General features: G+C 40.4%; 2 protein-coding genes and 1 long non-coding RNA gene across 4 annotated transcripts in view; 2 read left to right on the forward strand and 1 right to left on the reverse strand.

The window, feature by feature from the left end:
• Positions 1-410: 410 nt before the first annotated feature.
• LOC111872435 (FAD-linked sulfhydryl oxidase ALR) lies at positions 411-11,868 on the forward strand. Its single transcript, XM_023866359.2, has 5 exons — positions 411-425; positions 8,253-8,404; positions 8,605-8,671; positions 9,640-9,787; positions 11,280-11,868. The coding sequence occupies exons 2-5, from the start codon at positions 8,273-8,275 to the stop codon at positions 11,440-11,442; spliced, it is 510 nt and encodes a 169-aa protein (XP_023722127.1). The 5' UTR covers positions 411-425; positions 8,253-8,272; the 3' UTR covers positions 11,443-11,868.
• LOC111872436 lies at positions 5,049-8,241 on the reverse strand. Its single transcript, XR_002844224.1, has 2 exons — positions 7,938-8,241; positions 5,049-6,387 (listed from the first exon to the last, which is right to left on the reverse strand). It is a non-coding gene; the product is annotated as an uncharacterized LOC111872436 (long non-coding RNA).
• Positions 11,869-12,272: 404 nt separating the features above from the next.
• The window catches only part of LOC111872434 (SLIT and NTRK-like protein 1), an 11,379-nt gene continuing 6,266 nt past the window's right edge, over positions 12,273-17,385 (forward strand). The window contains exon 1 of one of the 2 annotated variants that reach the window (XM_023866356.2): positions 12,273-13,065. The gene's annotated coding sequence lies outside the window, so the exon portion shown is untranslated. Of the gene's footprint in view, positions 13,066-15,941; positions 16,701-17,385 lie in introns of those variants that run through there. The other variant, XM_023866355.2, reaches the window with a different exon arrangement.

Raw genomic sequence — 17,385 nt, forward strand, 5'->3', positions numbered from 1 at the left:
AAAAGGAAACTTGTTTACCCCCTGATTTTCTCATTGGAGAAGACTGAGGCCATCTGTTTCTCCAGAACATCAGTAAACTTATTCTGCACTACATCACCTCAAAATACATAAGATGCTACTCTTCGTAGTCACTGTGACGACTCATAACTCTAAAAGTTTGTGATGATATTATCCATCATCAGTCTTCGCGTGATGTCTGGAGATAGGGACTAGCTCTGTCAATTGGGCTCAACTGAGTAGGTTCCACCTGAAGACGGAGACAGAATACAGTCTCCAAAACATTGTATGTTTTAAATAAAAACAGCATGATGGATAATGTCCAGGAACACAGCAACTGTACTCATAACTTGTTATGTCATTACAGGATCAAAATATCATTGGATGATGGGTGGGGGTGGGTGCTCAGTTCTTCTGTCTACTTCCAGGTAGGAACCTTTGTGAAAACACTTGGGTAGACTTAATAGTAGTTGTAGTAGTAGTAGTAGTAGTGTTAGTATCAGTACCAGTAGTAGCAGTAGCAGTAGCACTGGTTCCAGCAGCAGCAGTAGCAGTAGCAGTGGTTCCAGTAGCAGCAGTGTCAGTAGCACCAGTTCCAGTAGCATTCATCTTTTGTTCCAGTTTCCTGGCAGGCTCTTGATTATATATTCATGTTAGCCTTTTATCTTCCCCCATTTGCATTAATATACAAACGATTTCAGTCCTTTCCTTTCCACTATTTGTGTTGTTGTTTCTCCTCTACAGAAGAACTGATGTACTATGGCACAATTGTAAAAATACCAAAAGAGTGCAATCACTAGAAAAACAAAGAAAAAAAATAAAAGAGTAGTGTGTTCATGCATATGTTCATGAAACCATGAAGGAATATTGTGTCACTCAAGAACTGAATGAAACATATTCCAAAGCCAACTGAATTTTAATAGTCATGAGAAAACTGGAACTTTCAGTAAAGTAGTTTCTGTGTAGCACATAAAATGTGATAACAGCATACTGTATTTATTCTTCTGTCCCATAAGTACTATATCTGATGACTTGCTTAAATTCTTACAAATCCACATTATACATACTGTCACGTGTAGGGTGGTAAACGCGTGAAAATGGTGGGTTCTAGTTCGGATGATTGGATTTATTAGCACTTCCATTACATTCTCTCTCTTAATTACACTTAAATACAGTGCTATTGCTGATTTATGCACACACTAGTCCTGGTAACGCAACAAAAACACAGGAACTATAACAGTCTCACTGAAGCGCACACTCCAAGTATTACACACAAGTGAGCCTTCTAATCACACCAGGTCTTCACATGAACTTTCCATGGCTGTCTTCCACTGAGGACTCAGAACTCAGAAATCTGCCACTGCCCTGGTTAAAGAGCCCACGTCACATTGCAACTGACGGTCAGTCACTCAGTCTTGTTGAGCCCCATCTGGAGCTCATGACCAGATATTTATGACTGTTTGACAGTCATGGTCTTGTTCTTTTGTGGGTCGCCCTCTCTGACGAGAGAACAGGTCTGTCATTTGTATATGCTGCTGGTCCTTGCCAGCGCAGTCTTTCTTGGGTCTGAGTCACTTGGTACTTGCAACCATATTTTACTGTCTCAGATTTGAGACTTCCCTTTTCGTCGCCTCCTATGACTCACAGGGTCAGTCACTGCCATGGTCAGAGTCAGAGTCAAGTTACTTTATGACTGGCGGTTTACCGCCAATCAGTTCATCTTGGTGTCAGGCCCCTTGAGGCCCACCTAGCAACTGTTCACAGAGAATCCAGTTCCTATTGTTGTTTGGCATGGATTGCATAGAACACAGTTTCCCTTCTATTGTTGCCTCTATTTGTGTTTACAAAGCTGTTGCCTGGCAATGCACTGATCAAATCCATTACAATACAAATAATTTTATTACTCATTGAAGATTACAAACATGAGCAGAACATGTTTCATACAGAGTTTCTAGCTAGATTTCTGTCCTGTGTCTATGTTACATTTGTCTCCTCAGTACTTTGCTCTTGTGGCCTGTGGTTAGAAATGTATAACTGTGGAAGGAGATCTTTAATTTGGCAAGTCTGTCTGTACAGATTCAAGTGCTTAAATGAAGGTTTTATAATGAATAAAAGCACTCGAAACTCCTTGGATGATCAGCCATGCTATGGTTGATCTAAGAAACATATCATAGGCTTGTTCTGTCTACATGATGAGAGTTGATGTTGGAAAGAGTTAACATCTCTGAAACGTTGACTTTTAACTTCTAGCAAAACCATGATGTTTATTTTCCATGAAGACACTAATGTAGGTATCACATCTTAAATAAATTTGCTTTCTTCAACCTTGAAGCTGTGGGCAGTGTGTTTGTCTGAAGTACTGCTGTCAATGTACCAGACCACAAAACTGTACCATAACACATAAGACTGGAATATGAATCTTCCTTGCACGTGAAAACCTCAGATGCTGCCAAATATAAACATTTGCCCAGGCATGCTACCTGCCACATACCTGCATACTGACTGTGAAATAGGACATACAAGGAATATGGATAAAGTCATGTGATCTTGACATTATAGCTTCAGTTGCTTCGAATATCTGTGTCGTGCAGGAGTCGGTATTGGCATGTTCTTTATCTCTGTAAAAAATAGATGAACTTGTCCCTCTGCTTAATTAGTTAAGCACTGTGTTGTAAAGACTTATGGAGGAGTACAGGTATAACTTCACCATTCTTGACCTTAGTACTTGATTAAAGCCAGCGGTCAACTTCATGCCCCTGCCACTTTACCCTTCGGGAAAGAACCCATGATACTCATTGGCTAGGAGGCTGGGTGGACCTCAGAGTCAGTCTGGATGCTGTGGAGAATAGAAAAATTTTGCACAGCCAGAAATTGAACTCAATCAATCTGGCCTATAGCCATTGCTATACCAACTGAGTTGTCCTGATTCCCTTTGTTAATGTAACAGAGTGCAAATTTAATAAGAGTTTTCTGTGCTCTAAAATGGCTTCAAGGTATTCATTGTAGATTAATTGCCAATCAGATATTCTGCGTTCAACAGAGAGCGAATGAAAGTAAGAGTACAGAGTGACAGTATGTCACAAGTTGTCTAGCAGAGTCATGGAAGTCCGAGCAGGATGCATGAATGGGAATTTATAGATGGTAAATATGATGAAACTGCAGTGGAATCCATAGATCTGTCCTGCTTTGTGTTCTGCTTTCCCATGTGTTTATTCCTCTGTGGTCACAGGAAATTGGATCATGACCAGTGATTTACAGCTGTTGCTGTAAATAGATCATTCACTAAGAAAAACCAAACTTGCCCCATTCAGGGATCACTACAATGGGCAAATGCACATACCATACCAAGGAGCACAGTAAAGGTGCATGTAAAGAGACTGTAAGGCTATTTAGTTTCCTGCTGTCACTGTACAGCCCGATGGGGACCTGCAACAGTGTGCAGAACTGCACTTTTCTTGACTGTACAGGAACATTTTATAGCTTACTGCAGTTGTAGAGAGGCTGTAAAGCTATTTAGGTTCCTGCTGTCACTGTGCAGTCTGACAAGGACCTGCAACAGTGTGCAGAACTGCACTTTTCATGATTGTACAGGAACATTTTATAGCTTACTGTATGTGTAGAGAGGCTGTGAAGCTATTTAGGTTCCTGCTGTCACCGTACAGCCCGATGGGGACCTGCAACAGTGTGCAGAACTGCACTTTTTGTGACTATACAGGAACATTTTAAGCTTACTGCAGGTGTAGAGAGGCTGTAAAGCTATTTAGGTTCCTACTGTCACTGTATAGCCCGATAGGGACCTGCAACAGTGTGCAGAACTGCACTTTTCGTGACTGTACAGGAACATTTTATAGCTTACTGTAGGTGTAGACATGCTGTAAAGCTATTTAGGTTCCTCCTGTCACCGTACAGCCTAATGGGGACCTGCAACAGTGTGCAGAACTGCACTTTTCACGATTGTACAGGAACATTTTATAGCTTGTATGTGTAGAGAGGCTGTAAAGCTATTTAGGTTCCTGTCTGCCCTGTATAAGCATGACCACATTCACATGAGATGCTGTATACCCCTAGTTTCTCTCATTACCATCCAGTACTGAGTTTGAGATATTCATGTGCAGGAGGCCAACAAACTTTAATGTTATCCCAGTATAGCATTCCTCCAGTGGTTGAATGTGGACTCCATATAGGGTAAAGGAGTGACTGAGTAAGGATTATCATGAGGTGACATAACCCTCACAGGAGGGTTGTAAGTCCTATTGTAGCCTTTCTGGTTTGAATGCTGCCTGAGCAACTGCAGCTCATCATGCAAGTTGCCCTGGTTGTGCAGAGCAAGGTGGGAAGTACCGTGTGCTTTCTGGATGGGTTATGGTAGTCAAGGTTGATGTGGCTGGAATTCTGGTAACCCTTATAACTGAGCAAGCATCAGGTACCCTGTTGTGCTGTTTTGTTTTTTATTCGGGGATCTATTATGATTGTATGATATTACTGCTTTTATATTTTATTTTACTACGACAGGTTCTATATCCAGTAGGTTTCAGCGCTTATGTCTCACTGAACCACCTGTAGCTGTGTCTCAGGCAATCTACAGGTATTTATGAAGAAAGCAGTCTTCTGGGATTTGGCACCGTGTATATGTGGTGTTAACCGACGTTTCGGAGGAACGTATCACCCCCATCTTCAGGGTTGAAGAAAAAGTATAAGTAAATCTGCAAGCGACAACACCGTAGGACACGGTAAAGCAGTCTGCTTTACCGTGTCCTACGGTGTTGTCGCTTGCAGATTTACTTATACTTTTTCTTCAACCCTGAAGATGGGGGTGATACGTTCCTCCGAAACGTCGGTTAACACCACATATACACGGTGCCAAATCCCAGAAGACTGCTTTCTTCATAGTCACCGCCGTGAAAGCCTCAAATCTTATACAGGTATTTATTTGGTTGTACTGAGAAACAACTTGGAAATCTCTGATCAGATAATTAGCTATGGTCTGATTTGGTGCTCCAATGTGAAGGAACAAAACTTCAAGATATGGTATAAAATGAATAAAAGTCATGCAGTTTGCCATTCATTTAATCTCTTTTATACTTTACTAACCAGAAATAGCAAAATACAAAACAGAGACATTGGCTAGCAGGTATGTTTATTTGGTATGTGTATAGAAGGTAAGAAATCTGAACTTTATTTTAACTGAGACAGCTGCTGAAATGCTTACGAGTAAGCATACAGATGAGTACTTGCCCCAGTTAACTTTCAAATTTATTTTCGTGTTAGCACATTCATAGTTGATTTGCATTATACTCAAAAAAACAAAAAAAAAACAACAACAAACGTCAACAGTTATCTCAGTCTGTGAATTCGTTTGGAAATGATTAATTTGTGACCAGTAACAACAGGAGGAAATTGGTTTCTTTAAAGATATGGAATTCTACAAAGTAAACAACACATGTGAATAAGTGTTGAATACATCAGTAGTCAAGTTTTGTAGCAGCAGACCATAAATGTTCGAAGAAAGAAAGTGAATACGTGCGTTGACAATTGATATAAACTATATATCACTGCGAAAATGCCACTTATGTCTTCTGATATGGACGCTTGTGTATCTTTTTTTGTATTCCTCCTTCCAAATGATAATATCATTTATACCTGGCTGATTCACAAGGTCTTCCACATCTTCACACCTGAAATCTCTTAGCAGGAAATACCTCCACAGCCCTTGTTCTTCAGTCACAGTATATAAATGGCTACAAACCAGTGACAATTTTAAGAGGTCTGATACTTTCAAATATTTAAATATTTTGATCTTAACTTCATCAGGAACACCCAAAAGACTTGCATTCAGTATACCTTCCTTGGTCAAAATTACACTTCTAGCAGGATGTGACAAACTGTTTTTAAATCTCAGGGAAAGATCTCTCAGATTTCTGAACTTTGTCGGAATGCAATTAGATGTTGGATTGACAACATATTTTGAGGGTTGAATCCCTAAGGAATATCCATTTCTTTCTTCGTTCAAATTTGATATAAGTAAATTGACAATAATTTCATCATCTATTGATATTATAAGCAGTCTGCATGGATGTTGAGTGAATCTTCCAAGAGTAAAAGTCATTTCATAATTGTTTTGTCGAATGTTCTTCCAAATGGCTGGCATATTGCAGAAGCGATTCAGCTTATGAATACTGAATCCATGATCACTGCTGGAAATTGAAGTGCCTCCTACATTTATTGGTGAATACCCTGTTTCCATCATTAACACGTACAGCAAAACAGCAATTAAATCATTTGTATTTGTAGGTGAAACATCTGGTGATCCATCTAGAGATTTGACAAGGGCTTCAAGATTGTGTGGAATTCTTTTTGAAGAACTCTCCTCGATGAGTGTGGGGTTCATTACTGAAAAATAAACATTTAGTGCTTAAAATTCTACATTCATAACAGTACACAACAGCCCTCCCTTTTATAAACATAAACATACTTTTGTAACATAGCCATGAAAATGAATTCCTATAATATTATACCAAATACATTGGACATGATCCATTGTCTGCGGTAGTAATGATGTACACCGAGCCCCTTGCTAACATGATGGGGCAGTAACCATCACATTTGACAAGGACTGGGTGTATGTGATGTTGCAGAAGTTGGCGTTACTCCTGTCTTCATGTATTTGATTGGCATTACCCAGACTTGTATTCATATTCTTTGTTGTCAGTTGTGATGGTTTAAACTGAATGCAGGTCCATTTTAATTTTCTCTGATATGATAATCACTCCAATGGGTGCTGGCAGCAACTTCCCAGGGAGTTAAGCAGCCAGGGCTTGAAGCTGACCACTCACCTCCAACTAGTGCTGAGGTCAAGGAAACATGGATCTATACATCTACTCCCCCATATGCTTTCATGGCAGAGTGCTTAATTAGTTAAGCACAGGGATAATTTTACCTGTATGGTATTCACTAGATCAACGGGAAAGCCCAAAAATATTATTTAATGTGATCCTATGTTGGTAATTTGGTTACGTCACATCAAAGTATAGACAGCCATATGCACTTCAACATTCTTAGTAAGCAATAATTAAATAAACAGAATACATCATTGGACAACCAAGCCCAGATGTGAATTCCATATCGTGATCTGTGGTGTGCTGCCTGGGAGACTGTACTGTAGAATGTCCATTGCTGCTCAACGGCTAGCAATTCCTAGACAATGAAACATAAACAGACCGTTGCTTAGGGAAGTGCTTAAGCAACAGAGACCGAACTGTTGAGTTCCCACAGCAACGAATGCGCAACGGGTAGACACGCCTGACAATACATGATATCCGTTGCTGAGCAGCAATGCATTTTCTGTGGGTGGTCCGTGCCGAGCCTATATAGGGAGCAGTGAACCCAGAATAGTGAGGATTCATACAAGAAGAAACATCTGGGGCTTGACACCAAGACAGACAAACTGACCGACTGTCAGTCACAATGTGACTTTGACTCTGAAGAGCGAGGCTCCACCGAGCAGTAAGGAAAGAACCAAAAATGAAGGCTCCATTGAGAATAGTGGTGCAAGAATATAGCCAATGAAGAGGGAACGTGAAAGGCATTACTGACAGTGATTATAACTGTGAGTGTAAACAAACAAATGTCCAATAAACATTCGTCTAATCCAAACCCACCGTTCCTTGTCTGTTACCTAGGAAACACTTGACAATATATATTTGGAGTTAAAATAACAGCCATTACTGGGCTCTTCCACTGGTTGTGTGCGCATAATGTGCACGCCTATGAATCTTAAGGACCCAGTTCGATGACTACCAATCACAAAGTAACGGCAGTTGAACAGCCTCTGCAAACGTGCACATCATATTTACATCACACTGTCAATGACCAGCAAAATGTAGGTATATTGAATCACAGGTTGTCAAAAACCTCTGAAGAATTAACCATCAGTTACGTACCTAATATCTTCTAGGCGTTTTTTGTTCTCATATAATCTCCTGCAGAATGGCTGTCACATATTTGCAAATTCATAACAGAGTACAGGTTAGGTTTCTGAATAATTGTTAGTGAACCAAACATCCCGGGGTAGCCAACGAAAAATTTGATATGTTGGCAACGACTTATGAAAACTCTGATTTATTTGTAATTAAATTTACATTTCACAATCACTACTTAAATACGCTACATTATGTTGGCCATGAAACAAACCAAAAGTTATATAAACTGTTTACGTAATCCGACAGTTTGAATTACTAACCTCCATCGATTGTCAGCTGTTTCAGGTTGTTGCATCATGCATCATATATTCACAATGGCGGCACATGGGAATGAGCGTACGTATGATACAGAAAGAAATACGAGACCTTGTCGGGCATGTGTGGACTTCAAGACATGGACAAAGCAGCAGAAGGAAGCCTTGACAAAGGTTAATTTCTCAAGTGAGGTTTTGTGATTGGTGTGAGCTGTCAGTCAGTCGTTAATTCCATATTTAGGTTATGGTTCTAACCTTACGGAAGTTTCATTGAGAAAGTACTTTCGAAATGTTCTGCTATCGTCCAGTGTAATAACGTAAATTAGAACGACTAATTACTGAAAAGTACAAGTGTAAATAATTTTTCATTACAGGAAGCACACGGAAGAGGTGATCATACGCCCAAGAGGGAAGAGTGCCCACTGGATAAAGATGAATTAGGTAAAGATTTTAATTGTCTTGAAGGTATTGTGACATGACGCCCGAATGGCTTACCCAGAAAGGACATTTACTGCGAAGGACTGGCCGGTAAACATGTTTCCACGACAATCAACGGTTCCGCGTCAACAATACCAAGGCCATCACAAAGCAACAGCCGCCATAACATCCTCCAGTCTCTCCCTGAGCACCCAGATCATGTAAGAGTATTAAAGGGATCGTGGAATATATTCCTCTGGGGGATTTTTCTTTCATTCTCTGTTTCAGTTGACTTTGTAGTTAACTAATATATAAATGTATTATAATCAAACTTCAAGAAATGTGCTGCACATTTGGATCTTGTTTCCAAATATTAAGAGCCTGGATGGATACATTATGGGGTTTGAGGTTTTCATGGAAGTGAACATTTATGTTGCAATTAACCGAGTTGAAGATGGTAGACATCGCATCGGAAGTTACGACATGTATGGTCATCCAAGAAAGGATAAATGGAAGGAGTAGTGTGATGGGATTACCTCGCAATGTTAACAGACAATTTGTTCTGCAGGAAATCAAGCAGTAGTGTGACCTGCTTCGCCTCTTTGCACTTTGTTCACCCAAGTGGAATCTTCCATGTGAACCAACTCAAAAAAATGGAATATTGTTTTTGAGAGCATTCCGTCAGTCACATCATAAGTTGTAGGTGGTCACCAGTGTTATGTAGGAACTTGTTGACTCCCTCTTCAGGGTAGGATACTACACAGTGTCATAACCCAGAGGACCGCAATCTAATGGCCACATATTGTTTATTCTCTCACTGTGATTTCTTGTAAGTGGAAGTAAAACAAGAACTTGTTAACCAAATCCACTGTTAACTGGTAGAAATTATTTCTCTTGCATGCCCAAGAAATTTTGGTTCCATATATATTGTAGGATGTTGAAGACAGTTTTCCAGTGTGAAATAGTATATGTTTTGTGTACATCTGTTTTAGGAAGTAAGACTTGGGGTTTTCTGCATACAATGGCTGCATATTATCCAGATAAGCCAACACCTGAAGAGAGATCAGACATGGCTAATTTCTTCACTACATTCTCAAAATTCTACCCCTGTTATGAGTGTGCACAAGACTTTCAAGAACAGTAAGTGTATCTTAAAATCATGCAAATCCTCTTAGGATCAGATTGACTGTTGCCAACATCAAGAGTCACAATTATTACATACCAATGGATGTCTCAGCTTTAAATTTAACAAGTGTGTTTTCCTCCAGTTAGGGCATGCATGATCAGTCTGTATTTTACCTCAAAGAATAAGTCTACAGCTGTCATTCTGAAGTTAGAATTATCTCATTTCAAATTCCTTTGGGAAGATGGATTTGTTGCATTTGAAAACTGAAGAAGAGGTTCTGATTTGGGAGGGGGGAGATAATCAAATTCTGCTAAGCAAAATGCAAGTGCAAGAATAAGCTTTTGGGAAATACACACATCAGTGATCAAATTTTCTAGCAGTTGTCATAAAGCCCGTGTGCAAAGGAAATGAACATGTGTTTTGGTATTTGATTTAACAGTAGTACCTCCTTTTTTGCTATGGTCACTCTTTTAATATGGGGGCATGTGGTAGCATAGTTGATTGAGGCACTATGCTACAAGCCCAAAGGTCACAGCTTCGATTGACGATGAGGTTAATGGATTTTTAATTGACCTAATCCTCCCAGCCACACTATAGCCCTGGGGTTGACACAGCCTCTAACAGAAATACATACCAGGATTCTTCATGGGGGTAAAGGGCGGCTGGCTGTCATGTAAGGCTGATAGCCTCATCGTCATCTGTGAAATGATATTATATTTCAGCATCCTGTTACACTCACACAATATATATGGACAAATACCGTCTTAAGTGCAACAAATTTTTTTGTAGTTTTTACTTCTTTTTCCTCCTCCACACTACATGTTTCGGCCCTAAATGGCCATCATCAGGTGTGTATCACTCACGTAGCTGTTACACACCTGATGATGGCCATTTAGGGCCGAAACATGTAGTGTGGAGGAGGAAAAAGAAGTAAAAACTACAATAAAATTTGTTGCACTTAAGACGGTATTTGTCCATATATATTGTGAAATGATTGTCTAGAAAATGTGGGAGCCTCGACATCTCAACCCTATGGGCCTGCACGACCTGTTACAGGGATAGCTTTATGTTTTTCTTTATTGGTAGTGGGGTGGGACTAAGTCCCTTGTACTGCGGCCACTTCTGGCCTATTGTACCAGCCCCAGATGATAGGTGAGGGTGATTGTGCAGCAATTGGTGGAATGAAGATTGGCAAGGGAAACCAAAGTACTGGGAGAAAACCTGCCCCAGCACCACTTTGTCCACCACAAATCCCACTTGACCAGACCCAGGATCGAACCCAGGCCGCCATGGTGGGAAGCCAGCGACTAACCGCTTGAGCTATGGTGCGGCCCTAGCTTTATGTTACTCTTGTAATGTACGGGTGGGCCCACAGGTGGGGTGCCTTCTACTTTTTGGTGAATTTTGAAGTTACTTGGGTGAGACAATGATATATTTTAAGGTCAGTATTAATCAGCACAAGTGAGTTTGTATTTAAATAATTATTTTTATGTTATATTTTTGCAGATTGAAAGTGACACCCCCTGTTACCGATTCACAGCATTCACTGTCTCAGTGGCTTTGCAGGATGCATAATAATGTCAATCGGCGGATTGGCAAACCTGAGTTTGATTGCTCCCGTGTGAATGAACGGTGGCGAGACGGTTGGCTTGATGGTTCGTGTGACTGATAGAGCAGTAGAATGGGAGTAGAGCAGAGCGCAATATACTGGTATTTGGGAAGCATTTCTGTGTTGTTTAACTTTTGTATATCTATGTAAATATAGTTTGTAATACAGTAATTGTAAATACTGTAGATTTAGAATGCTTAATAATTTAAGCACAAGTTTATATGAACTTTTATGGTCTATAATAGACTAGTGAAATGCCCTTTGAAAATTCAATTCTAAAATTTGGCAATACCCATGTCTAGTTCCAGTTTCCGCAGATAACACTCCCACTGATGCACTCTTATATGTTATAACCCATAAGGGACACTATGAAGTCCCAGCTACACTGAATAGCCAGACAGTGCTTCATACAGTTGGTAAAAGTAAAACTATTCCTGTAACAGGCTGTGGAGGGCTGTAGGGTTGTGAGACGTCGAGGCTCCCCTTTATCTCCAGGAATATTCCTGGTACTCATTTCTCTTAGAGGTGGAGTCAACCCCAGGGCCAAAGTGTGGCTGGAAGGTTTAGGTAAATTGAAAAAATCCAATGACCTCATCAGTTGATGTATACTGAAATTCTGTAACTGCTGGTCTTTATATGTATATTTAATTATTTCCAGTCCTGTTTCATTCCATTTTTCTTCTTTCCTGTCTCATTCTCTGCATCTATTTATTTTCTCCATTTTCATCTTTTATTTCTTCCTGTTTCACTTTTTTCCAACTTTGTTTGTATAAATAAATATCAGATGCCTGTGCTCTCAAATTTCAGCACACCCAATCACAGTGAGATGAAGATAAGTTGTAATGTAAGCAAATGCAGATTACAGTACATTCCTCGTAAACACTGGTGAACATCTCCTGGACTTCACCTTATTGCATCGCAGAAGGTAGCACTCTTCACATATCAAACCCATTTTGGGAGCCCTTTCAGCCACTGCACTTCAAAGTTAAATTCAGCAGAATCGAAAAAATAGCCAACTTGCGGGCTTGATGTGGCATGACAACGCTTCCAGATTGGCCCATGTCAACATATTACGATTTCAACAGAACCCGTTAGAACTGTAATGTTTTCTGTGCACTCTTGCATTACGAATATAACCTAATTGGTCATAAGGTTACAGTTTTGTTAAAGACAAGATGATTTAAGCTATATTTTGTTTTGTTGTATTTCAGCCCTTTGCCTCCTCCATGATATACAGATATCTTTCAATTTATGAAAGTAATTTGTTCCGTGAAAACTGTTCATAAGGTGAAAATTCTTAAATTGAAAGTGAAATTCCTATTACTTTACATATGAAAGTCACCAAACAAGTTGTTTGTTGTAGTGAAAATAAAGTTCATTAAGTAAAAATCAGTAGAAACTAACATGCTTCATTGTAGTGAAAATTTATGAAACGAGGGATACCAGGACCTGTAATATCTATGTGTAAATGGGGCACATACATTGAACATTTATGGCGTTATATTCTTAAGGATGTGTAGCCTCAGATGTACCTCAGCTTGTGACATGGGCCACCAACCGAAATAACTGAAGAGCACTGTCCTGTGACTTGTGTTGCACTGTCGTCTGGTAGAAGCTCACTGACGGTCAAGGTCTGCTTCCTGCTTGCTGGCATGGCATCCTCTGGTGCCGAAGATATCAACAGTATGTTCCTCTGAAATTCCAGTAAACTTATACCAAACTACATGATATCACATTCCATAAGACAGTATTCTTCGTAATAACCACTGTGATAACCTTAAATCCAGCAGAACTGTTTAAATATATGTCATTTTACTGAGTTTTATAGCCTTTTTGAGCTCTTATTAATGATGTACTTCTAATTTCTTAGATACAAATGGGTGACACAAGTTGAGTATTTACGATTTACATTGATAAAGCTGTGTGGTTAGTTTACCTAAGCTGGTATTAATTGCCCATCATGAGTCAGAAAATTGTTACAGCAGTAGTGCAGCACACTGTTAGGGCGAGGTATTTCGCACATTATTTGTGCTTAATAGACCATTAACTCTTTACAACACACCCATAACTGTTTATACAGCCTTGTTTAGCATTAATAAACTCCATATTTTGTCCACAGAGTAGAATTATGTGTTTTGTGTGACTCTCTGAACAAACAGTAATTATTAAGCATTCCTTATTAAGTTCAGAGAACGCTTTATATGGAGGTCACATTTGTCCGTCTGTAACCTAGTATCAATGCCAAACAAATTCTTAAAGATTTATATGGGAGAGATGCACTGAAGTTGGTGAACAGTTATGACTTCAGCCATATTCATTCATAATAAAGGTTATTATACATAAAACACATAATTGGACTTTTCTTATTTACCCAGTAAACAGCTGCACACACTTTATTGAAACTTGGGGTGAGAAACTTTCTCCAAAAGTTGTTCAGCTGCCCCGATTGTCAGCCATGTTGAGCCACAATGAAGCCTGATTTATGTAAGGCCATAATTGACTTTTTCTTCTGTATGGATACAAGCATACCAGTTTTATTTCTGTAAACCAGTATTAACCAGGATTTCTTGATGTCTGTGCTTCAGGAACTCAATCTCTAAATATTTAGATGTACTTCTGGTTTCCAAGGGTTACAAACGCCACCTGGTGTTGAAAATTACGCACATAAACTGTGGAATTGCTCTGATGTTGACTTTTGCTTGGCACTGTTTAGAGTACATTTGTTGTATACACATGAATGTCATGAAATTAGGTCAATTGCTTGACCTAATTTTCTCCCATGCTGCAAACTGCATTATTGTTAATGAGATTGAGATGGCTTTTGTCTGAACCCTGACACCACGGAAAGGCAAATTCTCTTTAGGTTGTGTGTTGCTTGCTTGCCTTACACTTCTACTCTGAAGACAGAGGCTGTGCAACCCCCCGAAATGTCTCTTAAACTTCGATCCACCTACATGGCGTACTTCCATAAGATATTACTCTTTTTGAATGTATGATCAAGCGCTTTACTGACGGGAAGAGTGTGGCTGATGCGATCTTGCTGAAGGGTTTAATGTGCTTAATATATGTAAGTAAGTGAAAAAAGTAAAGTAATCCCTGTAACAGGCCGCGGAGGCCCACAGGGTTGTGAGATATTGAGGCTCCCACATTTTCTAGACAGTTGGCTCATAGGTGGCGGCAAGGTTGTCAGCCCTACGCACCGGCCGCCCTTTACCCCCAAAAATATTCCAGGAAGATTCCTGGTACTCATTTCTGTTAGAGGCTGAGTTGACTCCAGGGCCATAGTGTGGCTGGAAGAATTAGGTCAATTAAAAAAAATCCAATTACCTCATCGGGACTTGAACCCGGGACCTTCCGGCTTGTAGCATAGTGCCTCAACCAACTACGCTACTGCATGTCCCACTTAATATATGTATGCCTTGGAAATCATTTATTTACTTTTCCTCAGCTAATCTTTCCTCTTCCATTGTTCCTATATCTGCCCCCAGGCGTATTACCCACAAATTGGATGGCTAGCATCTGTCAGTCAATTAATGCAATACTTGCCGGTGTATATGGTACAGCGGTTATAAGCAAGAAGCAGAATGGATAGGGGATGGTAAATTAAGAAATATAATTTACTGTGAATCAGTGCTTCATTAAGTTTGTTACAGTTTATGCTTTTGGGTACCAGAGTTTGACTCCCTGGTCCTGTGCTTCAGCACACCTTTTAAGTTACTATTCCTGTAGAATATAACTGATCTATTGTACATTAAGATTTTAATTACACATGTCCTATTGCTACCCCAACTGACTGAGGGTCATCTAAATTGATTTCTACTTCACTCTCGTGCTTTCTTAATTATTCTTTCTAATTCCTCCTCTTATTTAATCATGTAGTCTCTTTTTATGCATTTCCCTGTATTCTTGCATCCTGATAACCTTCTGACACCCATTTCTGCATCAATGTTCCACAGCCTCCTATCCAAATCTCTGTTCCTTCACACCTCAGTGTGCGGTCTCTCTCCCTCTTTGTTGCATATCAGACAAATCTGCCCTTTCTTTGTTACTAGTTTATTATAACAGTATTATTCAAGAAAAGTTAAACAGTTCCGCGTAGTGTGACCGGTGACACTGATGACTTCACCAGTCACACTACACGGAACTGTTTAACTTTTCATGATATTGTTAGTGTGACAGAGCAGAATGAAACACATCAAACAGCATCATTCCTTTGTTTATGAATGGAAGTAAACAAATCCGCCCTACATTACATAAAAATGATGTAAAGCTATCCCTGTAACAGGCCTTGGAGGCCCGTAAGGTTGTGAGACGTCGAGGCTTCCATATTTTCTGTACAATCACCTCATAGATATCTGAGGTTGTCAGCCTCACTCACCATCCGCCCTTTACCTCCAGGAGGAGTCCTGGTACACATTTCTGTTAGAGACAGTCGACTCCAGGGCCATAGTGCGGCTGGAAGGATTAGGTCAATTTAATAATCCAAGGACTTCATCTGGAGTCGGACCTGCAGCCTTCCAGCTTGCAGCATAGTGCCTCAACCAACTACGCTACGTTGTGGTCCCCTTATATTACATAACATAGGGTAAAATAAAATGAAATGTACCAAATGTAGTTCTAATATTTACCTTACTTAATGGTTTTGCCTGTTTTATGGTGTGTTACATGCGCTATGACATTTTGCGAATTTTGTACATCGTCAAAATACCTTTAAAGAGAGCGAGGATAGCTCAGTTGGTATAGCAACTAGACTACAGGATGGATTCCTGAGTACTCTGGTTCGATTTCCACCAGGGGCAAGTGATTTTTCTCTTCTCCATAACATTTAGGCTGGATCTTCGGCCTACCGAGCCATCCATCCAATGAGTACCGGTGGCCTTTGCGCTTGGTTAAAGAGGGATGGGCGTGATGCTGACAGTTCCCCTCCATTTTCCATATATATTCATGGTTTGGTAGTTGATTTTTTAAGCCCGAGGATAACGCAGCCTTTATTACAGCAAGCACGTTGACGAAGTCCGGCGTGTTATTGCGCCTCGATGTGCAGCGCCTCTCCTGTTGGTGCTCAGCCCTGTCGGCCATGACAGTGTGTTAGTGATAAGACCGCGTAATCAGAAGGAACCGCGCTTGCTGTTGCGATAACTCCAGTTGTGCGAAAACATAGCGGAGGCCGTTGCACATTTAGTTTATACGGGGACTTAGTTGGTCGTTCGCTTCCAGGACACGGTTCTGGCCAACAGTTCGTATTAATTCGTGTTGTGTGGTCTAAGGGCGACATCGCAGGTTCATTTGCATACGTCTTAACCACTTAAAGCACAGAGGTAAGTGGGCTTCAAGACCAATTCTGTAATAGATGCTCATAAAATACAGATCTACCAGTAATTAAGGGGGCACGCGGTAGTGTAGTTGGTTGAGGCACTATCCTACAAGCCGGAAGGTCGCGGTTTCAATTTACGATGAGGTCATTAGATTTTTTTAGTTGATCAAATCCTTTCCGCCGCACCATGGCCCTGGGGTCGACTCAGCCTCTAACAGAAATGAGTACCAGGAATCTTCCTGGGGGTAAAGGGTGACCGGTGCGTAAGGTTGACAACCTCACCGCCATCTATGAGCTGATTGTCTAGAAAATCTTGGGAGCCTCAACGTCTCACAAGCCTATGGGCTTCCGCGGCCTGTTACAGGAATAGCTTTACTTTATTAAATGATATTTCATGATTTCAAAGAAGCAAATGCCCCCCCCCCAAGATCTCCGGATTATACTCCTCTTCTGTGGGGCCCCTATCAATAACAAGTTTAGTTTAAGACAAGTCTTTCTTTTTCATTCCTATTCCTTACAGTAGCCAAAAATACAAATTAATGTCTCGTGATTTTAGAGAAGAAAGTGTCACAATAAGATTCGTGGATTGTATTTCTGTGCTGTGAAGGCTCCGAGGGGACTCCCCCCCCCCCCCCCCCCGCCCCCCCCGGGCCGCCCCTCCAACCCATCTAACTACACACACACCATCA

The sequence above is a fragment of the Cryptotermes secundus genome, unplaced genomic scaffold (assembly GCF_002891405.2).
Source record: "Cryptotermes secundus unplaced genomic scaffold, Csec_1.0 scaffold247, whole genome shotgun sequence".
NCBI lineage: Eukaryota > Metazoa > Arthropoda > Insecta > Blattodea > Kalotermitidae > Cryptotermes > Cryptotermes secundus.